The sequence below is a fragment of the Myotis nattereri genome, assembly GCF_964212035.1.
Source record: "Myotis nattereri genome assembly, chromosome: 16".
Classification (NCBI taxonomy): Eukaryota; Metazoa; Chordata; class Mammalia; order Chiroptera; family Vespertilionidae; genus Myotis; species Myotis nattereri.
Window position 1 is genome coordinate 36697323 of NC_138091.1, and position 27874 is coordinate 36725196.

General features: G+C 40.0%; 1 protein-coding gene across 2 annotated transcripts in view; it reads right to left on the reverse strand.

The window, feature by feature from the left end:
* The window catches only part of KANSL1 (KAT8 regulatory NSL complex subunit 1), a 120704-nt gene extending 93315 nt beyond the window's left edge, over positions 1-27389 (reverse strand). For both annotated transcript variants that reach the window (XM_081109043.1, XM_081109042.1), the window contains exon 1: positions 24978-27389. In XM_081109043.1, the coding sequence (XP_080965169.1) occupies positions 24978-26263 (1286 nt within the window). In that variant the 5' untranslated portion in view covers positions 26264-27389. The remainder of the gene's footprint in view (positions 1-24977) is intronic.
* Between the last annotated feature and the right edge of the window lie 485 nt (positions 27390-27874).

Sequence of the window (27874 nt, forward strand, 5' to 3'; positions counted from 1 at the left end):
CCCATAATCATCCTTCTTAGTTTTAAGTAGAGATAAACCAAATCTTTACTCTCTTCTACTAAAATAAAAAATTTCCCCTAGAAATGCTGAGGATTGAAATGCGTCACAAAAAGTAGAAATTTGACAGTATCAACACTCACATTTAAATTGAAATCCTCAATCGTAAAATGCATGACATAAATTCTCTACATAGACTGGTTGCTCAAAGGTCAATCCTCCCTCATTTCTTCTAGTCATTTATCAACCAAATCCAAAGGCCTTTTCCAGTGCCCACCTGACTCGGGTTCTCTGTCCCCAGAAAGTTCCAAGAATATTCAGAAAGAAAAAAGAAACAAAGGGGAAGGGAAATTTTTTATTAAATTTACATAGCACCTTTCCTCTCAGGCTTCACAATTTAATAAAACCAATAGAAGAAAACCAGAAGGTTCAAAGCATTAATGACCTAGAAGGCAAAACACAGCGCAATTTAACTGTCATGGACCAAATTAATTAAACCTGTGTAAATTAAAAACAAAGCAAAATGTTCAAGGTTTAGTTTGTCAAGGTTACTTTTATTTTCTGGGCTGGGAGTCGAGTCTCACAGACAGTATAAAAAATATAAAGAAAAATATCACAATTCTTCAATTATTTACAGATTAAAATACTTCTCCTGAACATTTGTTATTTGGGGTTGGGGTTACAACAAAGCTAGAGTACAGTGTAACGCCAGGTATAGAAAGCAGATGCTACACAGTGAGACTGTAAAACTTTTCTCTCAAAACATTATGCTAACCTCTTCTGCTGAGCTTCTATTCATACTTGACTCCCGTGGCTCATCTCTATTCCCTAATCCCCCTTCATCCCCTTTTTACTCTACCTACTTATTCTCTACCCAACCCCATCCTCTCTAATGTCTGATAGTCAAAATAGTATTTCATGCTGCCCTGGCCGGTGTTGCTCAAGGGTTAGATTATCAGATCTCACACACTGAAGGGTAGTGGGTTTGATTCCCATTCAAAGAGCACGTGCCTGGGTTGCAGGTTCGATCCCAGAGGCAGCCAATTGGTCTTCTCTCCCTCCCTCTCTCCCTCCCATTCCCTAAAATCAATGGAAAAAATACCCTTGAAATGAGGATTAGCACACACAAAAATATTTCATGCTAAAGCATTCGCTGAAATATTGTGATTTTACAACCAGATATTATCTTCCCCTTTCTATAAACTGTAGAAGCTTATTACAACATTCTTAGAGTTGCATACCGAAACTTACATCTATGTATAACTTATGACTCCTCAAAAACTTTACTAATAGCTTACTGACGACAAATAGCATAACCTTGCTGATAACAAACAGTCCCTTAATACATATCTGTGACATATGAATTATACTGTATTTGTACAATAAAATAAGCCAGAGGAAAAAAAATGTTATTTTTAAAAAATCATAAGAAAAATACATTTACAGTATTTATTGAAAAGTAAAATCTATGTGTAAGTGGACCCATGCTGTTCAAATCCACATCGTTCAAGGGTCAAATGTACTACTTATGTATCTCACTTTGCATCCTCAAAGTTTAACAATAGCATGCTATCTTCAGAGTTCCCTCTCCAAATCCTTATAATATAGCAGACACTCAATATTCATTGGAAAAAATGGTGAATTCACCCCTCTAGATACAAACAATTGTCATAAAACTTTTCAGTGTGCACTTAAACAATATGACAACATGGCTTCCATCTTCCTGTTTTGAAAACTGTTTCACAAGAATGACTCATCCTTCAGTGGAAAAATCCAGATGTAAAGGTGGCTAAAGTGTGTTACAATCAGTTCCCCAGGCTCTCTAGCTACCCTCAGACACGAACAGAGGCTAAGGGCTGCTAAAGCTAGTTAAGTGATCTCTGCCCTAGGTACAGCAAGTTATCCAGGAATAGAATTCACATTTCCTGACTCCTGCCTTGACTTCAGAAAACCATTATTCACACACTACAAAGACATTATTAGCCTTCAAGTCCCTAAATCAAGAGCAAGCCTGCCTGTTTGAATTTAAATTTGTCTAACGGCTCAAATATCTTTAAAAATGCTAAGTCAAATTCAAAGATAGTAAGTCAAATAAAAAGGTAATTATTTTTCACCTGATCCAAAGGCATCACCCAACAGCAAGGACTGGAGTCAAAGGATCATCATAAAAGCCCACCAATATACAAGATTAGAACTCACAAAATAACAGAATTACATGATTCACACTAATCTTACCTCTAACAAGGAATCCTGTGATAAATTCATTAAACCTATTCACACTCCACTGCAACCCAGTGGGCTAAAATCAATCCTACAGACATCAGACACAGTATTACCACTGAAAGTTCCTAATCCTATCTAATAAAGATGGAATATGCAAATTGACCCCCACTCCACGACAGAGGCGCCCACAGGCAATAAGGAATATGCAAATTGATACAACAAAGATGGTGGAGGCTGGGCCAGGACACCTGCTATGGGGAGGGGCAGGAGGTGGAAGGAGCTACAGGAGGGCAGCAAGGCCGGAGCAAAGGCGGAAGGTGGCTCCAGCCCGGAGACAAGGCAGAAGGTGGAGGCCAGAGCAAAGGCCCAGGTCCCGGGTGCCAGAGGGAAGCCGATGCTGGCAGCCAGGGGAAGGAAGGCCTACTCTTGCATGAATCTTCGTGCGTCGGGCCTCTAGTTTGTTATAAAGTCTTAAGTTTTGAGTAGAGACTAGTGTCAGTTAATTAAAAGGGAAAACAGGAAAAAGGAAAGCTAGAAATCTTTCTTACTGCTCTATCGTCAAATCTAGAGATATTGTAAGAACATATAATACCTGAGATATTTTAAGAACATTATCTCTATTTACTGAATAAATGAAGGAAAACCTCATTTTTATAAAGTAAACTCACAGTATTCCTATTATTTTCCGTCTTCTTACCACACTTGGCCAAATTTTTGGAACCAAGTTTTAAATATTTCATAGGTAAAGAATGCATAATGCCTACCATGCTTTGAATACAGTGACAAATTAAATATTTGCTCTCATCAAGTTCAAAGGTTTCCTCAAGTCATTTGACTTCCCATACTAACCTTCTTTATTTTTTAACATTTTTTTTTCATCAGGGTTCCTCCAACCATTATATCATTCATCCACCTATATAAAAATATGCCTATCCACACATTCAATGAATTGCTTACTATGTATTAACTAGCACAAAGAACAGAGAAAACCCCAAGCTTTGAAGTAATAAAACCCTGATTCTACCTCATGGTTTTAACTATTAATTATTAAGCTATGTGATGGCAGTTAAGTCACTTATTATGTCTAGTACTCATTTTTTCCTACCTGCAAAAATGTAAAGGATTAATAAATCTCTCTATATAAAACCCTAATATGCAAATAAACCCAACAGCAAAACAACCGAACAAACGAACAACCGGTCACTATGACGTGGGCTGACCACCAGGGGGCACGTGTGGAACATGGCGGGCATTCAGCAGCAGAGCATTGAACATGGTGGGCGTTGGCCGCAGCGGGATGGTGGAGCAGGCAAGCAGGGGGTGCCAGACCAAGGCGGGGCGCCAGTCGCTGTCATCAGGGTGAGCCTCTGGTGGTTACTGAAAATTCTTTCCTCCTGTGTGCCGTGGTCCCGTCCAGCACTCCCATCTGCTGCCGGTGCCGGCCCCACTCGCACCTGCTGCTGGTGCCAGAGCTGCCGCTCACATCCGTCAGTGGGTGCGAGTGGCGGCTGCCAGCCCCAATGGCCCCTTTGGGCTTCTCCACCTCCCCCTGCTCCTGAGGGGCGATTGGGGCCAGCAGCCACCTCTCACACCCACTGCCAGCGCCGGCCCCACTCACACCCGCTGCTGGCACTGGCCCCAATCGCCCTGCACCATCAGCAGGTGTGAGTGGGGCCAGCGCTGTCAGCGTGTGGTAGTGGTGGCGGCGGGAGCAGGGCTGCCAGCAGACGGGACAGAGGGCCAATGCCAGAGGAGCTGGGCAGGGGTGCAGAGGATGAGCGGAGACCCGCCCCCGTGCCCACCACAGCCTCGCGGCCCACAGTTCCTTTCAAGGTGCACGAATTCGTGCACTGGGCCCCTATTATGTATATAAAAAGCATAGTGTCAGTAATAGCCTCTAAGGGAGTTTTTCCTTTCCTCTTCCTTCTCCTATAATAGCATACTTTGACTCTGAAAAGTATCACTCCAGGAACAGAAAGCATTCTTAGAAAACACTGTCTTAAAACACATACACACACACACACACACACACACACACACACCCAAAACCCTAAAATTAAACAAGCACTTTTGGCCCTGATCTAAAAGCAGCCATAATAATTAAAGTAAATCAGCATGATCAAGAGAGACAATTATTTTCTACTTGTTTTCTTTTCTCTCTTTTTAATTCCTTCACCAGAGGACACTGGGGTGGGGGAGGAAGAGAGAGAAAAACATCAATAACATGCAACCCAGATATGTGCCCTGACCATTAATCGAACCCTCAATCTTTTGGTGCAAAGGACGACACTATGGCTGGGCTCTACTTGTTTTAATTACCAAAATAAAACCTCATAATAAATTTTAAACAGCATAAAGAATATATCACCTATACAATCACCAAAATTTTTAAAAACAAGTATGTTTCCATTAAATAATTATATTCATTTCCATTTTAAAACACATGATGGGGAAAGAATAGTATTTTCAATTAATGATGCTGGAACAACATGCAAAAGAATAATTTGGACCCCTACCTCACACCTTATATAAAATTAACTCAAAAAGGATCTAAGAGCTAAAACTATAAAACTCCTAGAGGGAAGCATAGGAGTGAATTCTTTATGAACTTGGGTCAGGCAATAGTGTCTTATGCTATGCCACAAAAAGCCAAAAGAAACACACACACAAAGATAAATGGGTTATAACAAAATTTAAAGCTTTTGTTAAGCATCAGAGATATACAAATGAATATACTAATGGAATCAACATCATTAGTTACTAAAGAAATGAGGTGAAAAGCAAAAAGTAGGGTGAGAATACCCACTTAGGAGTCAAATATTGCCCTGGCTAGTGCAGCTCAGTTGGTTGAGTGACAACCCATGCACTAAAAGGTGGCAGGTTCAATTCCCAGCCAGGACACATACCCAAGTTGCAGGTTGGATCCCCAGTGGGGGTGCACGTGGGTGGCAACCTACTGATGCTTCTCTCTCTCATCAAAGTTTGTCTCTCTCTCATATTATGTGATCACACATTAAAATTTTCACAGCAATTCTGTGAGGGTGCTGTCTTCCCAAAGGAGATGGGAATACTTAAGGTTCAGAGTAGTTGAGTGATATGCTGAGAACCGTAAGTTGGGACTTGAAGCTGGAACTTGAAGTCTGTCAGATCCCAAATCATGTGGTCTCTATACTACCCCAAACGAAAGGAATGTTTTTACAAAGACATCACAACATACCAAGTAACATTTGAAATAAACATTTGATATAAGTTTCACATACCTGTGGTTCTTTGCTTTTTTAAGAAGTTTTTATTACTTTGTCATCAGGGGAAAAGGCAATACTTTTTTTAAAAATTAGCCCAAGGAAGAATGAGATTATAGAACTATCATTTTGAAGGGAAGAAAGGTTTACTTACTTTCCAAGTCCTTTCAAAATCTCTACTATTTACAATAACAGATACAGATTGTACAATTCTAGATTTCACACGGTGTGTCAAAACTCTAAGGATAATTAGGAAATGTTTGTTGAATGAATGAATGAACAAACACTAATTTAAAACAGAACAAGAAATTCCAGATTTCCACCTTTGTACAAGAGACCTATAATAACAAACTTCTGCAATTCCAATATACTAACTGCATGTTCAAATTTAAACCAAAGACAGGTTGAACCAAACTTTGCCAATTCCTGTGGCTCTCTAAATGAACTCAATACAAAAAAATACATACTCAGATTCAGCATTCTTTCTAATCGTTTATGAAAATAAAATCACGTAAGTATATGTTCTCATGAAGCTTTTATAAAGAGCCCTGAATTGCAGATACAGGTTTGCATATGCATAATTTGTATACGACAATTTGTTTTATCGAGAACATCATCTAGAAAGAACCTCTGCCCCAATAATATAGCTGAAGATAAATCCCACAGCAAAAGATAAATCCTAACAATGGAATTAACATTACATTAGTGTAGCTAGTAATGATAATTTGCTTTTGTAGTCCCCTCCTCAACAAAGAAATGATAATAACACTGTACTTAACATTCTACCAGAAAAGAGAGAATATGAAGCCTCCGAGGCCAAATTTATTGCTAACTTGTGTCTTTTTCCATATAGGATGTATGGCACTTCTTCTAACTCCCCAAATTATTTAAAATTACAGTATATGTATGGCCCATATTAATGAATAAATAAAGTATCAAGATAAATACTAATTTGTTTAAAAATTCACCAAGAGGTGGATATTTTTAAAATGCATTTCCAAATCTTAACAGTGGTAACAAAGTCAAACTCTGTAAGGTGGTAAAAAGAGAGAATCTGGCTAAAAATAGATCTTTTAGGACTGACAGGTACTACACAAATTCCATCAACCCATCCAAAAATCTGCTTCTTATATTTTGCTTTAAATCCACTCTACACACACACACACACACACACACACACACACACAAGCCACTGTGGAGTGGTTTTGCATGAAAGTGAAAAACACTTTTCTTAATATGACTCTTGTAAACTCAAGAGTCCACTTTCACTTAATGTCATGTCCCAACTCACCCTCTATAGGCCCATCCCTTATCTCAAATACAGACACCACCACCTGACCTTTCCTATTTCCTAAAATTCTTTCAAAAACAAATCTACTGACAACAAATTTTCTATTCTTAATTAAATAATGTAGTATCTATCACGGAAATAGTTCTAGATTCTCTAAACATTCATTAGACTTTTGAAAAGATAATAGCTATCCAGAAAAGTTATCTTCCTGAAGAACACTATGGTGCTATGAGGAAAAACAAACACAGCCTTTTTATTAGCTCAGGACTAAGCAACTACTTAGGTCAGAACTTCCATGCAATAAATAGCTCCATTAGATTTTTTTAAATTAAAAAAGCATAAATTATCTAGCTAGCACAATTCACAAAACCCTTTCTATTATGAACCAGGAAATCTCTATATATAAAAGCCAAGCAACCTGAATGACCAGGATGACCAGTCGCTATGACACACACTGTGGCTGGCCAACCAGCCCAATGGGGGCGGGCTGGCCTGCCAAACTCCCATGGCCCAATCCCCCCGCTGGCCTGGCCCCAATAGGGGGTGGGGCCAAAAGCCAACCTCCCGCGGCCCCTCTCCCCAGCCGGCCGGACCCCCACCCATGCCTGGACCCCACCCATGCCAATTCCTTCACCAGGCCTCTAGAGAGAGAGAGAGAGAGTGAGACAGAGAGAGAGAGAGAGAGAGAGAGAGAGAGAGAGAGAGAGAGAGAGAGAGAGTGTGTGTATGTAAGAGCCTAATATGCTAATTGTCCCTCCAACCGTTTGACTGTTCTACCAGTCGCTATGTCGTGCACTGAGCACCAGGGGGCAGGACTTTCCAACTGGTAGGTTAGCTTGCTGCAGGGGTCCAGCTGATCGGGACTGGTCGAGACAGGCTGGACATGCCCTGGAGCCCTCTCACAGTTCATCCCCGCCCCAGTCATGCACAGCGTGGTCCCTCAGCCTGGCCTACACTTCTCACAATCAGGAACCCCTCCGGGGATGTCGGAGAGCCAGTTTCAGCCCAATCCCCGCAGGCCAGGCTGAGGGACCCCATCAGTGCCCTCCTGTGGTCCCTCCCCAGCCAGCACCGGGCCTCTAGTAGTAAATAATACTGTGTTACATATTTAAGAGTTACAAACATAGTAAACCTTAAAAGTTCTCAATACAAGCCCTAACCGGTTTGGCTCAGTGGATAGAGCATCGGCCTGCGGACTCAAGGGTCCCGGGTTCGATTCCGGTCAAGGGCATGTACCTTGGTTGCAGGCACATCCCCAGTGGGGGATTCTCGGAGGCAGCTGTTCGATGTTTCTCTCTCATCGATGTTTCTAACTCTCTATCCCTCTCCCTTCCTCTCTGTAAAGAATCAATAAAATATATTTATAAAAAAAAAAAAGTTCTCAAGACAATAAAATTCTGTAGCTATTTATGGTGTCGATGTTAACTAGACTTACTGTGCTAGATCATTTAACAGTATAAAAATATCAAATCATTATATTATGCACCTGAAACTAATATAATGTATGTCAATTATACCACAATTAGAAAAAAACTTTTCTTAATCTTTAAGAGCTAACATAAAAGTTAAGCACAGTCACTCCTCTTAGGGAAATTCTTCTCCAACAAAAGGCCATACACTGACATCTCTTCTTGCCCCTCCTAGTTCCATCAATATTCTGCCAATTTCCCAAGATCAAAATCCAGTCCCATCACCAAGTTTCCTAAAGTGTGTTATCAATGAAATACGTTAGATGACTTGGAGTTAAAAATCCAGTACAACTTTGACTCTTATCCTAATAATCTTTAGCACAGTCACTTGACCTCTCTGCACCTACATTTCTCATCTATAACTAATAAATCTGTGCTCATGTCCAGAGAGAGCTCTAAAATTCTCTATTATGTCAATCTTGTATCTGAACCTTTCTTCCCATTTCATGTCCACTGCCCCAATTCCAAACTTTTATTCATAGAGTGTTGCTTTTAAAGCCTTACCCTCCTCCAAACCGTCTTAAATCTCAGTCCATCCAAACCACACCACTATCAAAAACTATTATGAGCACTTTAATTATGCCATTCATGTTCATGATTGTCCACTATTCTTAGGATAAAATCCAAATGCACCAAATGGCATTCAAAAACAATGTGATCCTAACTTACCCTTCTCCAACTTCATCTTCCATTTTATTGAAACTTTTCTCTCTGGCAGATAGCTCTCCTCTCGGCCAACACCAACATCCTCACCTGAGTTCCCTCATCCTTGGACCTGAAACAAGCTACTTCCTTTTAGAAAGGTAAGTGACATCACTGATCCAAACAAAAGTGCCATCTCTTCTCAGGTATTCTGATCACCTTAGCCCATAGTAATCACTCCATCTTAAAGTTCAGCAATTAATGTCTCTACTATGTATCTAGTACTAAATATACACTGCATAATTCTAATGCTTCCTTTTCTACTTGAAGGTGGTGGGGAAGAGGGATCAGTCACATAAATTATTCCTTGAAGGCAAGAATCAAGTTCTTAGTTCTTTTTTAAGTATCTCCATCATTTCTTATTTTACTATCAGAGAAGTGTTTCCTTGCCCTTTGGGGCAAGGTTAATCTTGATGGTAGATGTTCCTGAAAAGCTAGTCTCCAAATAACTGAGTTACCTTGAAACTTTTTTTTTTTTTTTTTTTTTTTTTTTTTTTTTTTTTTTTTTTAAAAAAATATATTTTATTGATTTTTTACAGAGAGGAAGGGAGAGAGATAGAGAGTTAGAAACATCGATGAGAGAGAAACATCGATCAGCTGCCTCCTGCACATCTCCTACTGGGGATGTGCCCGCAACCCAGGTACATGCCCTTGACCGGAATCGAACCTGGGACCTTTCAGTCCGCAGGCCGACGCTCTATCCACTGAGCCAAACCGGTTTCGGCACCTTGAAACTTTTTATACTTATTTTTTGCTAAGAGAATTCTGGATCTCATTTTCTGGAACTTCCACAGGGATACTTTTGACTACCTTCAATGATGATACATCTTAGTTTCTACTCAGATTATCAGCAAAGGTAGCTTCTCTGATCACTGTTAAAGGACTATTAAAGGAATGTAAGCTCTTTGAATGCTGGTCTACTAGGAAACACCCAAATATGTCAGCCAATCTTAATGTTCATGGATAAAATTAAGGAAATTTAATTCATCAATACTATCAACCTGTTTACAATAAATCATGAAAGTGTAAATAATCTAACATTGCTTCGCACATTGAGTAAAAATACTAACCTCCCACACCTAATAAAATGTAAAACCAAAACTCATATACTCTTGCAAATATCAAAGTCACCTCACAGTCTCAACTCTTGGGTCTGAGACCTACTTACTATCAACTTATCATTAAGAACAAATTGGGAAGACAATCATTGCACCAAGCAAACTTCCTGCAAATACAAAATTAGCCTTTCCACTTCTGTGAACACTTGAATTTGCATAAGAGATAAATTTCTAATACAGTTGGGTAGAAGCAAATGAGTCTTAAGCAAGCTTCCCTCTGTTTTCATCTTACTGTGTATAGGGTGTGCCCAAATATTTGCTGGAAAAATCTGCTAGGGGAGTGCCAGTTCAAAAAAAAACAAACATTTTCACCCAGTTGGAAATGTGGAGAAACAGTGGTTGCAGCAATCTGAGAAAACTCTCAAGATCTGAAGAGAATTGTTAAAGAAAAACTCCAGATCTTTTCATTCTAAAGAGTAAAATCCCCTGAAAGGCAACTAAATGAATCACTGAAGGATTCAACATTGTCAACTCTATGTATCTAAAAAGCAATCATTGAAATTCTGCTTTTATATTTGGCAGTGTCAAAAGGCAGCTGGTCCCTTATTTGTTCTATGTAAATGAACTTTACAATCTACGTATAATAATTTTAACCAATTGTGTCTAAGAAACAGGAATAAAAAAGAGCTATTTATTTATTTTTAAAATGAAAATTTTTTATTGTTTTTGCTTATCTGGGGGAAGAGAAGAGGATAGATGACTGTTTTTCATATTTATTTCCAAAGCATAACATTAGTAACAGAAATGGACACAGATCTGGTAAAGCCTTTGTCTTCACTTCTCACTAAACCTCAGCCTCAGGGTCTATACTTTGCAACCTTACTTTCAGGTTTCTTCATTGCCATAAGTGGAACACAACAAAAATATAAAATAAAATAACAGTTACCACAATACAGGCACACACACTGTCACCAGGTTGTCTCATGAGAGAAACAGTGAGCGGACTGCTTCAGTTCTACTACTAACTCCCTGAGGGGACCCAGTTTGCAGACTCCCCATGGAAATGCAGGTAATATGAGCTACTCAAAGGGTCACCTGGCCACTCAGCATACCTCAGCAAAACAGACAGTATGCCTAACAGTGACAAAAGCCTTTCCCATCCCAGCCTGTGTCTCATCATTATTCAAAAAGGTATAAATAATATGTCTAAAATGAGGAATTTAAACCTAGGAAGATTAAAACACAAAACTAAAATTAACAATTCAACATTAGTCCAGAATCCTTTCTACTATATTGCTCCTGATTAGTACTAATCCCACAAAGGCTAAGAAAACCTCAAGTTCATCCTTCAGGTTTGTCTGGTGATTATCAAATCAATAAAAATAAGATACTTAATGTTAATCAGAATCAGACAGTGAAACAACACAAATTCATATAAGTGGGTAGAAACCAATCAGGAGAGTATTCTGCTATTTCATGAGAGTATTCTGCTATTTCATGCCTTTCAAGTTCTTAATTTCCAAAGCAATGTAACCAGATTTACAAGAGATTTCTTGAGGAAAATATTTTCATAAAGACTAAATACATGTTTATGATTCATATATTAGCTGTAACCACAAAAGAAGACTAAAAAATAAAGAATATAAAAAAATAAGAGCACAAAATATTTTCACATCTTAAAATATTTCTTTTTCCAGCAACTGGGGAAATAAAAGGATTTTTCCACATAAGTTAAAATACAAATCATCCCTTTAGCATGTCAAAAATGTTTTTTCACCCATTTGATGGGGGGGGGGGGATTACAAAATAGGTCACTTCTCTAGATTTACTACAGTAGAGGAAATCTATTTAACCTTCCCATCACCCTTCCTAGTCAATGCCATGTCCATCAGTGTAAAACGCTGTCAAAGAGGCTTCTAAAAAGCTATGTGCCTTCAAGTTGCTGCATTTCTCAAAACAGAATCTTCCTCCGACTTCTTCCCAAAAAGTTCCCAAAGAAAAAACGAAAAGAGCAGTAACAAAGAACTAGTTTTATCTTCACCTTGACCTCCAGCAAATTACTTAACACATCTATAGTCTTGGGATTCAAATGTAAAATGGTGATATCACTTCATCATATTTTAAAAGTTAAATACTGTAAACCACCTAATATAGAAGGTGTAATCAATACATATAAATTCCCTTGGTTCTCTTTTTCTTTCCTAAAAATCAATTTAGCTCCTTCGCAACCTATCTAAATTATATTCTATGAAAGAAATGAGTAGCAGGGTACTACTTCAGGCTAAAGCAGGGGTGGGCAAACTTTTTGACTCGAGGGCCACAATGGGTTCTTAAACTGGACCGGAGGGCTGGAACAAAAGCATGGATGGAGTGTTTGTGTGAACTAATATAAATTCAAAGTAAGCATCATTACATAAAAGGGTACGGGTTTTTTTTTCCAATAGTTTTATTCATTTCAAGCTGGTCGTAGTTTGCCTAAAGGATACTGACCATGTACCTTTCCTCAAAATACATTACCAAATTACTTAGTATTACTATAAAGTCTCTTGAATATAATGTGAAATAACATTTTATGTTTAGATTTCTTTTCATCAACCCAGTCTAAAGGATAATTTGATTGTTTTACTAATAGTGTTTATGCTAAGGCTGTGGGTGAAGAGCCTAGAGTAATACTTTTGATTTCTTATATATTAGATTTATTAGCTGTGTGACATTTAGCAAGTTACTTAAATGTTTCATTCTTCAGTCGGAGTCTGTAAAACTAAGATACTATCTACTTCTTTGTATTATAAAATTAAATAAAATAATGCGTGTATAGCATTCATAACACTGCCTACCTCAAAATATTCAACAAACGCAGGCTATTAGTTTTGCTCTATCAATATGTCTCAACTCTGTTGTCTGATTAGGCTAAGTTGGTTCAAATGTTGTCTCCTACCTCTACCAAATCAGTTCAGTTAAAATCCTCCTGGGACTCTGATCTCCCAGGTTTCACATTAAATCCCAAAGGTACTAAGCTCTATCTCTCCCAATTTCTATTTTCTCAGGATGCATCTTTCAAGTACCAGAAGCACAAATAGGAATCAATTAAAGGGTGAGCAAGAAAATGGTCACTACACTTATTCTATTAGACAAAAGTAAAACATGCATAAAAAAACTAGAGGCCCAGTGCACGAAATTCATGCACTCAGGGGGTTCCCTCAGTTCAGCCTGCGCCCTCGGGTAATTCGGGAGCCCTGGGTGGGATGCCCCCGGGTCAGTTGGACATCCTTAGCACTGCTGCATAGGCAGGAGAGGCTCCTGCCACCGTGGCTGCGCTTGCCAGCCGTGAGCCCTGGCTCAGGGCTTCTGGCTGAGCGGCACTCCCCCTGTGGGAGTGCACTGATCACCAGAGGCAGCTCCTTCATTGAGCATCTGCCCCTGGTGGTCAGTGCACGTGATAGTGACCGGTCGTTCTGCCATTCAGTCAATTTGCATATTAGCCATTTATTACATTCAATAATGTAGCCCTAACAGTTTGGCTCAGTGGATAGTGTCAGCCTATGGATTGAAGGGACCCCAATTCGATTCCGATCAAGGACACATGCCCGGGTTGGGGGCTCGATGCCCAGTGGGGACGTGTAGGAGGCAGCCGATCAATTATTCACTCTCACTGCTGATGTTTCTCTCTCCCCTTCCCTCTCTGAAATCAATTTAAAAAAATATAAAATAAATATAAAAGAAAATGATTTAAGCCTGGCTGGCATAACTCAATGGTTAAGCACTGATCTATGAACCAGGTTATGGCCTATGAAATCAATAAAAATATATTATTTTTTTTAAAAGACACTTAATGCTCTCTTTACATTAAATATATGTGCATAATTTTAAATACACAATGGGAAATAGGAAAAAGACAATGAAACTAGTAGATATGAAAGCACATAACCTTAAGCATAAATTTCTGCCTAGCTTGCAAAATAATCTAGTCCATTTTGCTCTCTGTCTAGGAAGAGAAAAGAGAAACTAATGCAAATACTATTCATTTAAAATAGAATGTGGACCCAAGCTTTTCCTTTTCTAGTAAGACAATTTATTTTACCATGATGATGGAATCTAATATGGTGCTCTGCAAATGACACTGAAACCTCTGGGTATACCAACAGCCAAAAATGTTTCAATGAAAATTAGTATATTCCCACTGCAAGTAATAACCTGCCCCATCTGCTCCTTCCCCATCTCAATACGTTCATTCAATCCAGTTACTCCTGCAAAAAATCTGGTAATCACCCATAATACCTCTTTCCCTCTTTCCACTGCATCAAATCAATCACAGGTCCTAGTTACTCCACCTCCAATAACCAATTCTCTCACTTCCCTGCCAAAGGCCAAGTCCACCATTCAGAATCTCTTACCTGGGTTACCACAACAGCCTAGCTGATCTCCCAAAGTCCATATCCATTCCTTTCTTCACACATTAAGAGAGGGGTCTTTTAAAAATCTAATGATATGTAAACCCTGTCAATGGCTTCACATTAAAAATTTAAACCTGAGCCCTGGCCAGGTGGCTCTTTTGATTGGAGCATCCTCTCATACCCCAAAGTTTGCCAGTTCAATTCCCATCAGACTATATACCTAGGTTGTGGGTTTGATACCCGGTCAGGGTACGTACGGGTGGCAACTGTTTGATGTCTGTCTATCTCTATCCCCTCCACCCCCGCTCCTCTCCCTTCCCCTTTCCTTTCTCTCTAAAAATCTATAAACATATCATTGGGTGAAGATTAAAAAGAAAAAAATTAAATCTGAGATGACCTACAAAGCCACCCATATCACCTGGCTTCTAGCTCCCTCCCTGGCCTTATTTCTCACCACTCTCCTTACACTTTGCTCTGTTCTTGAAAGTATCAAGCATCTCCCATTCCCAAGTCCTTAGCAAGCATATGCTGTTTCTTCAATCTGTAACACACTCTTCTTCTTCACCACCAATTCCTTCTCTTCATTCAAATCTCAGTTTACATATTACTTCTTCAGGATACTTGTATGACATCCCCACCCATCTTAATTAGATGTCCTATATGGACTCTCATAGCACTATGAACTTCATTTCTGTGGCACCCACAACCTTCATAAATATATCATTAATTATGGGATCACTTGTTTAAGTAATTAATATCTTTTTCTACCCTATATTCCCCCATGAGCAGGGCAGAGATTGTATCTCTTATTCACCACAGTATATACCTAGCACCTCAGCTCATAGTAAGAACCTAATACATCTGATAAATGAATTAATTCCAAAGTCTCCAATGTGTGTCTTTGAAGCCTCTGTACAAGACCACTACTCCCTCTTTTTATAGAGGATTACTTGAAAGTCTATTGTCTGATTTTTAACACTTGCTGTAACTTGTAAGGAATACAGAAACCTTCATTTTTAAGACACTAGTAAAGAACCCAGACTCTTATGAGCTATTAGGGTTATTTTAAAAACTGTACGCTTATAACCTACCCAAGATTAAAACTTCAATCATCTATGATGATCCCTCTTTCACTGCCCCCATACATCTACTGTTAAGTCTTATTAAATCTGCTTCTGCATCATCTCTGGAATTTTCTCTTTTCCTTTTTACACTAGATTTATCACCCTTATTACTAGGTCTCTAAATAGCCCCACTCTAGCCACCAGGCCTTTTAGCCTCTGTACTGTTTATGCTGTGCCTTCTTCCTATACCAACCTGCCTCAGTAGGCTACAACAAAAAGAAAACTTTCTATCGAAATCCTAGCCACCCTTCAAGGCTCATTTCTACTATCCTCTCTTTCTAATACCATCAACCAGCTGTAATAGGTTCCTATTTCATTTGTATCAACCAGCATTTACTTTATATCACTACTAGTGACCCAATGCATGGATTTGTGCACATTGAAAGGAAACTAATTAGAAGGTGGCCAGTGGGGCAGGACTGGACGAGACAGGCCGGACACGCCCTGAAGCCAACCTCCCATGGTCCCTTACCCAGCATCTGTGGAGTGAGCGGAGTCCCTCTGGCAGGTGGGGTCCCTTGGCCTGGCCTGTGGGGACTGAGCTGAAACCAGCTCTCCGACATCCCCCGAGGGGTCCTGGGGTGCGAGAGGGCACTCTGCAAAGTTGCTGTCATACAGAGTGTCGACGGCAAATGCAAGTGTGCATTAAACCAGATTCGGGTCCAACAATGCCCCAGCAACAACATAACCCACAGCCGAAGGTAGAATCACACTGCCCAGCAAGAAATCAGGCTCCCTCCTCTCTGGTTTCGGGGTGCATCACCCGAACTGCTGCTGCCAAGTCTCTGCAGCTCAGCAGCTCCTGCGTTAAGCATCTGCCCCCAATGGTCAGTGAGGGTCATAGTGACTGGTAAGATAGTCAGACACTTAGCATATTGCCTTTTATATATATAGAAGACTAGAGGCCTAGTGCATGAAATTTGTGCACTGGGGGGGGAGGGGTGCCCCTCAGCCCAGGCTGCCCCCTCTCACAGACTGGGAGCCCTCAGGGGATGCCCTACTGATGGGGAGCGGGCCTAAGCCACAGTCTGGCCTCCCTCTGCAAAAGGTGACCAGTTGATCAGGGGAAGGCACCAGCCCCATCACCCCACTGTTGCTGCCACTGCCACAGTCACCAAGGTGTTTTCATCAACACAGACTCCAGTCCCTTCACCACAAAAAAATGACAACTTTCTTTAGGCATTTTCAAGATGTGTCTTTCATAGGATATGACATTTCTTTATTTTTTTTTTTTTTATCCTCACCTGAGGATGTTTCAATTGATTTTTAGAGAGCTTGGAAGAGAGAGGGAAAGAGAGAGAAACATCAATGTGAGAGGGACCCTGCGATTGGTTGCCTCTGCATGAACCCTGACCTGGGCCCTAGCCAGGGAGGAGCCTGCAACCTAGGTACATGCCCTTTACCAGAATCAAACCTGGACCCTGGGGTTGGCAGGCCGAGGCTCTAGCCACTGAGCCAAACCGGCTAGGGAGGATATGACATTTCTTAGCCCCTCCAGCAGCAGACCTTAGTTTTTTCCTCCATGAGTGTGGTGGAAAAACCCTAGATCACCTACCTTCTTGGCTTCTTATTACCCAAATTACCAAGAACACTGCGAGTGGTGGCATACAGGGAGCTTAGCCAATGAGCTGTCAGAAAAGGTGTTTCCTCTGCAGCTCATGCGCAGAGGACCCCCCACGCGTTGTGTCTGCAGCCCTCCCTCCCTCCACGGCCAGGGCACGGACACTATGGGCGCCGCCATCTTTGTGTCAGAGTGACGGTTAACTTGCATATTACCTTTTTATTAGATTAGATGTGCCAGGCACTAAGTATTCATCTTTGTCTTACTATATCTCCACTCCACATCAAAACTTTAAACTTCTTGAGGACAGAGACTCAGTTTATTTACCTATGGCAGCTCCTGTGTCTCACACATTTGCTCATTCAGCAAGTACTTATTACATGACTACTTAAACACTAATCATAAAAGAATACTTAAAACTCAACTTTTGTTTAGGCAACAAAAAACATTTGTAACAATTAGATCTGCACCAAGTAGGTAACCCAAATTTCTGTTGCCCAACTTCCTTCTGAATCACAAAAGCAGCACCAAGAATAATTCTCATTATTGAAATATATAAAGAAGCACCAAGAATAATTCTCTTTATTGGCATATATATATATTCTCAGGAAAAAAGGGGGACAGGGAAAAGGGAGTAAATACAAAAGTTCCTGTTTCTGCCACTGGATGTCATAGGCAGGCTAACAGAAAAACAAAGGGCATTAAATCAAAGGTGTTCACAAAATGAAAGTTTACTCAGCTCTGAAGTAACCTGTATAAGAACACAAGGGAATTAGTTTCACATATGTATCCCACACACAGAGAAATACAATAATCCCTTTATGGACAGCAACAACAAAACCTAAGGCATTAAAACAATCAAAGCTCTGAGTCACAAGCCAAGAAAGCTGTTTTGTTTCAAGTTACCTCAGTGACTTACAGAGACTTTTGCCATCAATGTTATTTAAAGATATAGTAGCACAATTCAAAGTACTTTTAGCCCTAGAGGTCATCTAGGTCAATTCTACTTATTTTTATTAGAAAAGTGATTACATGGTTAGCCCTGGTCTTTAAAACACCCCCCCTCTAGCCACCCAAAGCTCCATGCCTTTTAGCCTCTGTCCTGTTTATGCTGTGCCTGTACTAACCTACCTCAGTAGGCCACAACCAAAAGAAAACTTTGTATCGAAATCCTAGCCACCCTTAGATCTTAGGTCCTGGCTAATATTTCTTTCTCTCCATCATTCTGTGAAAAGATAAATAGGGAAATAAGCACAAATCAAAATGACTTTGGCAACATCATCTGTGTATACTTAATAAATTCAAGTAGAAGCTACAACACAACGCATTCCAGAGTACCGAAAAAGCAAAATCTACAAACATACTAGTAATTCATTGTATCTGGAAGTCTTCATTAACAACTCCGAGAGTGTGAAATTCCTCAAAAGTAAAGAGTCACTACAATCAAGATAACCCAAAATTCAAATAACTTTAGTGTCATTACACTGAGCATCTAGTTTAATTTTTACCCAACCCTGATATGGACATTAGAAGGCTACTTGACAAATAAAACATAGGTTAGAATAAATTAAAGCAGAAGAAATAAAACCATGAAAATAAAGTAAGAACTAGGAGAACAAAATGAAGCCAAGAATGAGGCTTTTAAAAAGTACAATAAGCTTGGCTCTAAAGTTCTAAAAGCCAACAGGAAAATAGAAACTTTGTGAACAACACAAATCACAACAGCCAGGTAATAAAAACAGACTTAAAAGCTTAGGGAAAAATACAATTACTCTTATTTGCACGTCCTTCTCCCTGAGGTCCTTGTAGAGAAGGCATTGTATAATATATACTTAACATATAAAACACATTTCAATAGTCACAATGAAATGTTTTATGGGATGAATTTTCTGCTAACCACCAAGATAAGCCTATTTTAACAGTTCAGTAAGAAAAAAATTTTTTTAGGGAAAAGAGGTCTACATTAATGTCCAGGTACCCAAAATACTAATCTACCTGAAAAAAAATATTTTCTTAACAGCAAGTACTTACCATAGACAGACCAAGAAAATAAAAACCAAATTCAGGAATTCATGACAAAATAACAGGACAAAACTCTTAGGAGGAAAAGAAAAAGTGGAATATAAAGATAAACTAAAGTTTAGATGAGAGCGCACGCACAAGCACACACTCAAGAGTATATTACATACATAGGAGATAAATAAATGCTTTTGTTTCTACTTCTACAATTAAGAATTAAACATTAGCCCTGGCCGGGTTGCTCAGTTGGTTGGAGCATCGTCCCATACACCAAAAGGTTGCAGGTTCAATTCCCCGTCAGGGCACATATTGCAACTTTAATCTCCAGTCAAGGTGTGTATGGGAAGCAACCAGTAGATGTACACTGAATGGCTAGATTATTATGACTGGCTAGATTATTATGACCAGCCAGATTATTATGACCACCCCATCAGTACTTCGTTGGGCCACCTTTTGCCTTCCATACTGCGGCAATTCTTCTTGGCATTGACTCCACTAGATGTTGAAAGGTGATGCGAGGAATCGGACACCATGCCTAATGAACAGCACTGCCCAGTCCTGTGAGATTTGATGGTTGTAGAACCAGCTGCCTGATGGCTCTCTTAACTTCGTTCCACAAATGCTCAATTGGATTGAGATCTGGTGATTGTGGGGGCCACCTAAACAAGGTAAAGTCTCCCTCATGTTCTTGAAACCACTCCTGCACAATACGAGCACCGTGGCATGGCGTATTGTCTTGTTGGAAGAAGCCATCTCCACTGGGATACGCCATCAACATGATAGATGAACTTGATCAGCAACTATACTTAGGTATGTTGTGCTATTCAGACGTTTATAATGATCTGGCCCTCTAGCAACCTGAGCAGGAAATTATAGCTAATTTGCCTACAAACGTCAGGTGGTCATAATAATCTGGCCACTCAGTGTATATCTCTGCCTCTGTCTCTCCCTTCAAAATCAATAAACATATCCTCAGGTGAGGCTTTAAAAAATTTTTTTAAACATTAAGGTATTTATTAAAACACAGCTTTCTTGTTAGTTCCTTGATTTTCACACTAGTAGTGACATGTACCAAGACAATTACATAATATATTTTAGAAAGATTTCCCCAAAAGAGCTTAAAATAGAAAGGCGACAGTTTTAAACTAAACATAAAATCAGTTAACCAAAAATATTAATCAGCCCTGGCCAGTTTGATAAGTTTGGCTCATAGACCGAAGGGTCTCGGGTTCAATTCCTGGTCAAGGGCATGCACCTTGGTTGCAGGTTCAATTCCCAGCCCCAGTGCGGTAGGCAACCAATCAAAGTGTCTCTCATTAATGTTTCTCTCTCCCCCTCCTCCCTACCTTACATTCTTTCAAAAAAATTCAATGGAAAAACTATCCTCAGGTGAGGATTTTAAAATATATATTTTTATATATATTATATATATTATATATATTTTTATATATATTTTATACATTTTTCATATATATATATGAAAAAGGAAAGAATTTTTCTAAAACGCCCTGTCTAGTAATACAGAATTTACTATTTGTAAAGTATAATACTATATAATAAAAGGCTAATATGCAAACAGACCAAACAGCAGAACAACTGATTGCTATGACGTGCACTGATCACCAGGAGGTGCGCGCTGGAACATGGGGAGAATGAGGCAGAGCGCAGAACATGGCTGCAGTGGGATGGTGGAGCAGGTAAGTGGGAGCGCCAGACCAAGGTAGGTGGCAATCGCTGTCATTGGGGCGGGCCTCTGCTGGTTACTGAAAATTCTTTGCTCCCATGCACTGCACTCCCACCTGGCGCTTTCACCTGCTGCCAGCGCCACAGCCACTGCCCACACACGCTATTGGTGCCCGGCGCTGGCTCTGATCCTCAGTGCTGTCAGCAGGTGCAAGCAGTGGTGGCCGGCCCCTATTGCCCCTCAGAGCTTCTCCACCTCCCCCTGCTCCTGAGGGGCAATCGGGAGTTGACAGTCACCTCTCGCACCTGCTGCCAGTGATGGCCCCGTTTGCACCCACTGCCAGCACCAGCCCCAATCCCACCGCACCATCAGTCAGTGGGTGCAAGCAGGGCCAGCACCATCAGCATGTGGGAGTGGCAGTGGCGGGAGTGGGGCTGCCAGCAGACAGGGGACCAGGGGCCGCAGTGGGAGCGGCTGGGTGGGGGTGCGGAGGATGGGCCAAGACCCGCCCCTGTGCCCACTGCAACCTCATGGCCCAGAGTTCCTTTCAAGTTGCACGAATTCCTGCACTGGGCCCCTAGTACAATGATAAACAATTTGCCAAAAACTCAACATATAAAAATCAATCATTCTGCTACTACTAGCATGTGTCTAGGACAGTGATGGTGAACCTTTTGCGCTTGGCATGTCAGCATTTTGAAAAACCCTAACTTAACTCTGGTGCTGTGTCACATGTAGAAATTTTTTGATATTTGCAACCATAGTAAAACAAAGACTTATATTTTTTATATTTATTTTATATATTTAAATGCCATTTAACAAAAATCAACCAAAAAAAAATGAGTTCGCATGTCACCTGACACGCGTATCATAGGTTCACCATCACTGGTCTAGGACTTAGTTTTTCCTCTTAAGAGTTAGAAAAGAAAAAACAAATGAATTCTTAGTGAAGGCTTGCAATTTTCACAGAACCATCCACTTATAATTTATAAGCAGCATTATTTCAAAACATTTCATTTCAACAGTATCCTGTACTAAATATTTTCATCATGGCTGAAAATATTTAGTACAGGAGCAACTTTATCTCTGGCAGAAGTTCTTCAGTAAAGGAGTGAAATATTAGACTACCAGAAAGGGAAAACAAGTTTAAACTCACCAGTTTTATTTATTCTAGGACTCAAGAATTCTAAATGTGGTTATGGGATTTGGAATGGACTACTAGATCACTAAGAAAAGGCTTCTCAGCATCCAAAGACTTTCCCTTTTTTTCTTTTTTAATCAAAGCAATACCTCCCTTCTCATTGTCTGGCCAATTACTGAAAAATCTTTAAAACACTCAGATGGTCAACAAACACCTGCCTACCACCTTGACTGGGTAGCTCAGTTGGTTAGAGCGGCCTCCCAATACAACAAGGTTGGTTGCAGGTTCAATTCCTGGTCAGGGCACATACAAGAATCAATCAATGAATGCATAATTAAGTGGAACAACAAATCAATCTCAATCAATCAATCTCTTTCTCTCTCTCTCTCTCTCTCTCTCTCTATATATATATATATATATGTATAATTAAAAGATAAATAAAACACCTGGCTAGATACTTGCATTAGGAGTCAAACTGTTGGCCTTGCTCAACAAGATCTTTGAAGTAGTGGTGTATTGGTGCTTTTAATTTTGATTCAATTACATGAAAATGTACAAAAGTATATTTACTTCACAGTATCTTTAGTTCTCCATATTTTTCTTACTTAAATTGTAAGTGGGTTCAACTGATCCCTAAAATATCTGTGAACTGTCCTTGCACTTCACACTCTTCCAAATCAACAAACCATTCATTATATGAGAAGGCCCAGAACTAAGTAGTGAGTGAAGAGACTAAGGTCTTTTCAAATCACTAGATTATCCCATGGAATAAAAAAAGTTCTCTCTTAGTTATTTTTATTTCACTGGATTAGAGTTACCCACATTACCAAAACTTAAAAACTTTTTCAATACAAGGTATACTGAAAACAGTAAGCTTCTAGATTATTTTCTCAAATACACAAAACAAGCACATGTAAGTAACATGCTTGAACTACAGTATTTGTTATATGAAATTACTCTAAAACACAAAAAAATTCAACATTAACTAAGATTTTTTTAACATATTTTTGTTGATTTCTGAGAGAGGAAGAGAGGAGAAACTAAAACATCAATGATGAGAGAATCATTGATTGGCTGCCTCCTGCATGCCCTCTTACTGGGGATCAAGCCTGCAACCCAGGCATTTGCCCTTGACCGGAATCAAACCCGGGACCCTTCAGTCCGCAGATTGACATGCTATCCATTGAGCCAAACTGGATAGGCTAACATTAAGATTTTTTTGAAGCAATGGTTTATGCAGCAAAGTCAGTACAGATAATGCCACAAATACTCACAAGGTGATGTAAACTAGTAATCCATTTAAGAAAAAAGGAAATGTACTTAAACTTAAAAGTACAGCTGCCTCAATTAAGTCTCCAGTGAAAATCTTAGTTACCTTTTTACTACAGGCAAGGAAAAAACAATTATTCCAACATAGCCACCTATTTGAGCCTTCTCTAGTAATCCAACCTTTACAAAATCCCTACCCAAAGTAGAAATGAGAGAGGATTTGCTAGTCAACTATCCTGCCCATCTTTTCCAAATTATCATATTTCCCTTTTTCACAAGTTTAGCACTTTTAAGTAGATAAAATATAGACTGATTGCGCTGGCCAGGTGGCTCAGTTGGTTGGAGTGTTGTCCTGTACACCAAGAGGTTGCCGGTGCGATTCCTGGTCAGGACACATACCAAGGTTATAGGCTCAATCCCTGGTTGGGGTGCATATGGGAAGCAACTGACCAATGTTTCTCTCTCACATGAATGTTTGTTTCTCTCTCTCATCAATAAAAACATATCCTTCATTGAGAATTAAAAAAAAAAAGTAGACTGATTTATCTTTTTTTTAAATATATTTTATTGATTTTTACAGAGGAAGAGAGAGGGATAGAGAGTTAGAAACATCGATGAGAAACATCGATCAGCTGCCTCCTGCACACCCCGCTCTGGGGATGTGCCCGCAACCAAGGTACATGCCCTTGACCGGAATCGAACCTGGGACCCTTCAGTCCGCAGGCCGACGCTCTATCCACTGAGCCAAACCGGTTAGGGCATAGGCCAGCCGTGGGCAAACTACGGCCTGCTTGAAATGAATAAAACTAAAAAAAAAAAAAAAAAAAAAAAAAAGACCGTACCCTTTTATGTAATGATGTTTACTTTGAATTTATATTAGTTCACACAAACACTCCATCCATGCTTTTGTTCCGGCCTCGGTCCAGTTTAAGAACCCATTGTGGCCCTCGAGTCAAAAAGTTTGCCCACCCCTGGCATAGACTGATTTATCTTTAAGGAGATATATTTATATACTGTACTTCCTTGTTAATCCATAAGGAGCCAAATGCAGAATTAGGAGCGAAGTATATGAGCTCCACCACACCAACTGAGTGCCACTCAAAGCTTATGCAGAATTTTCTTCAAACAAACAGATTTGGAAACACCAATAAGAATTTATCCCAAATAAGCTAATACATTTAACTTAGCTGAGAGAAAATAAAATCCAAATCTGACAAAGATGGGGTATTTTAGGTAGAGACAAGTTGTGAAAAAGTGAATTGTGCTTAGATGTAACCTATAAAATACTCAGAGCATTTTCTGATTATTAGTCCTTAAAAAGGAGAGGAAACCGCAAGTGTTAAAAGTGAAGACGGGTTACATTCTCGACTGAAAGCTCAATTAAACCAACTATAAACTCCAGCAAAGTGAACTAGGTCAACTAAATTTCTGTCCCCATCTACTAGAAGCAACAAATTCTGAAGTCAAGTCATAGAAACTTATAAAAATAACTTATGTCCAGCTTCAAAAAAAAATCTATTCACTCAAAGAATGAGTACAGTTTTACAAATAGATGTCTATTTTTAATAAATTAGATTTTAAAAATAAATTAGCAGCTTTTAGCCTACAGCAACTATACCAGAAATATCTTCCATTTCGTCACTAACAAGTATATGCATTCACCTACCTAAAATTAGAAAAAAGACAAATGGAATCTAGGTACTTATAAACAAAGAATCCCATTCTCCCCATGATGGGAATTCACCAAGTCTTTCTCCTGTGTTCCCTCTCTCCAGAATGTCATTATGCATGGGTTCTACTCACAGAGGTATGTGACGCTGCCCAGGATCAGCTCTGGTCAGTTCTTCCTCTTCAATATCAGACTCTCCTCCTGAACTACTGTCAGTGACATCTGAGTCAAATGCTTGTTCACTGCACCTCAAGCTGGCTATACCACTAGCTGTAAATCTCTCCAATTCTTCTGAAATGGAATCACTTTTCAGGAAGTTACTAAGTCCTTCTGAAGTGGTGGTCTCACTGGCAGCTTTTCTCAATGCAGCTTCAGCCTTTCGAGTCAGCATCAACTGGCTTCGGGGCCTCAGGGATTCCAAGTTTGGCAGTTTGCTCAAAGTTTTCTCTAAAAATCCACCCAGCTGATGCTGAATGTGCCTCTCCACCTGCTTGGCTTGCACAACCTGTAAGCGCTTCTGTAATCTGCGGGCACGGTTTTCAATATCAGCCTGCCGTCGTAGTAAAGCTGTTATCCTTGTGTCAGAATCTAAAGCACTAAAAAGAATGGAAGACAGGGGAGACTTTTTATCCTCTAACTTGAGACCCCCCAAGTTAGAACTGGAGTCTGTGCCAGGTGATAACCTACTGCTTCCTTGAAGTGCTGGCTGTTCCATGGAATTTACAGAAGATTTGTTTGCAGTGCTATTATTGCTAAATATAGTTGTGTGTTCTACATCAAGGCTTCTATGTGGAAGAGTGCAATTGGTCATACCCCCCTTCAAGTCCCCTGATTCAGATGCCACCATTTCATCACCCCCCTGAGAAGATGAAGTAAGAGTTCGTTTTCCCCCATTGAGGGAACTGGAATTGTCATGATCAGAATGTGTTGAACTTTTAGTCAATTTCTTAGCCAACCCATTTACAGGTGCTTGTGGCAGAGCTGTTTGACCACTCGTATTCATGCTTCTAAGATTTTCTAAGGAAAACTCCAAAACTGGCTGTCTCCCCAACAGCTCAGCTCGGAGTTCATAGGACTGAGATAAGAAAGGGTGAGATTTAAGGACTGTCTGCTTGCTGAAGACACCTTGCAATTTCAACGATTCCTTCGAGGAAACAGGTGTTACATCGGAGCAGAGATAAGACGCCACCAATGGTTGCAGCTTTCCCAAATCTTCCTTAGGATTATTTCGGAAGTCTAGACTGGGATCCTCTGCAGCAATGGCTTTTCTTTTGGTTCCGTTGGCAGCAATAAGGATGTTGGCGTTGCCGTTGTTTTCGGCACTGCCAGGGGACAAAGTGGAGGATGGGGGAGCCAGTTTGAACCGGATATGGTGTGCTTCAGCTGCTGCGTCAGTGAGAGCGGGCGCCATCGCAGCCATTCAGCACAGAGAGACAGGAAGTCCAGCCTCTCCCGGTGCCGAGGCCAGCTCCACGGCCCCTTTCTGCCTCCCCAGAGAACAGACTAAAAAAAAAGAACAAAAGGAAGTTAGAAATACAAGCATAATAGACAACATTTTTCATACAAATACTACTTGAGGCTATAATCCAAACTCTGCCTCCAGTCACATTCACTCTGGAGACCTGAATATCCTTCATCAGGGGAAGGAGGGAAAGGGGGGGAGGGAAAGGAGGGAAGGAAAGAAGGAGGGAGAGAGAGAGCACATACACTCTTCTGTACAAGAGAAAGAAAAAGAATTCCACTTTTTTTTTGTCACTTGTTACCACGGATTCAAAGAAGCTAAAACAGAAATTCTACACTGAGAGAATCACAGATTATTAAAGTCAAATCACCTTCATTTAAGAGAAAAATCTCTTTAAACTTCTTAAAATGAGTGCATTTAAAGCAAATGAAGCAAACTAAACATCTAGCAATTAAACAGAAAAGAATTAGTAAGAACTCCCCATCCCACCAAAAAGTTCATATGCCAAATGTCATAGATCTGTGTATTTTTCTGGCCAAACAATCCAGTGTTCAGCAGCTTCTCACATCTCAGCAAGACAGCTCAAACTACAAGCTTAACTGGATCACACTTGTCAGCTTTCTTTATTGTCCTCAGTACAACCTACCTCTCAAATTAATTGCCCAAGTTGTCTCTTCCCTTCACTCCAAAACTTCCTAAAAGAATAATATAAATAGCTGCCTCTGCACTCTAATCTGTCTCCTACTGCTCTGGCAGAAGTTACCAGTAATCTCATTATCAAATCTCAATGGTTAAGTCTCAATCCCCAATCTATTTGACTTCTCTAAAGCATTAGGTAGTGCTGACCAATCATTCTTGAAATTCTCCTTTCCTGATGTCCTTGATACCAAGGTTCCTTCTTCTGTCCTCTTCTCTCTGAACCCACTTCCTTCTCAACAACCACTAGTATGTACTAGTACAGTGAGACCTCTAGTATGTATAGTGAGGCCTCCTAATACTCAGAAAAACTTGCTGAGTTGCACTAGTCAACATTCCCACCTCTATGTTCCTCAAGCTCCCTGGAAATCAAAATTCACTTTCTTCTTTCAATACTTACTCCTCAACCAGATTTATTTTCTCTGGTAATGGTATTGCTTTCATTTAGTAATCTAAGCTAAAAGCCTCAGTCATTTGCCTCTATTTGGTTTGAGAGCAAAAGAAAATCTATGTAAAGAACTAAGCCAACTGTTCTTAAAAGTGTGGTCTACAGACTTCTTGGGAGCTCAAAGACCATTTTAGAGGTCCCAAGAGAGCTATTTTCATAGTAATCCTAAAAATTATTTGCCTTTTTAAATTTCTTTTTCTGTTGATATTTGCAATGAGGGTACAAAAACAAGGCTGAGCACCTGTGTACCAGAAAAGTCGCAGGTTCAATTCCCGGTCAGGGCACATACAGGAGGCAACCGAATCATCTCTCTCTCACACATCAATGTCTATCTATCTGTGTCTGTCTGTCTCCCCGCCCCACCCTCTTTATCTCTCTCTCTCTGAAAATCAATAAACAAGTCCTCGGATTAGAATTTTTTTTAA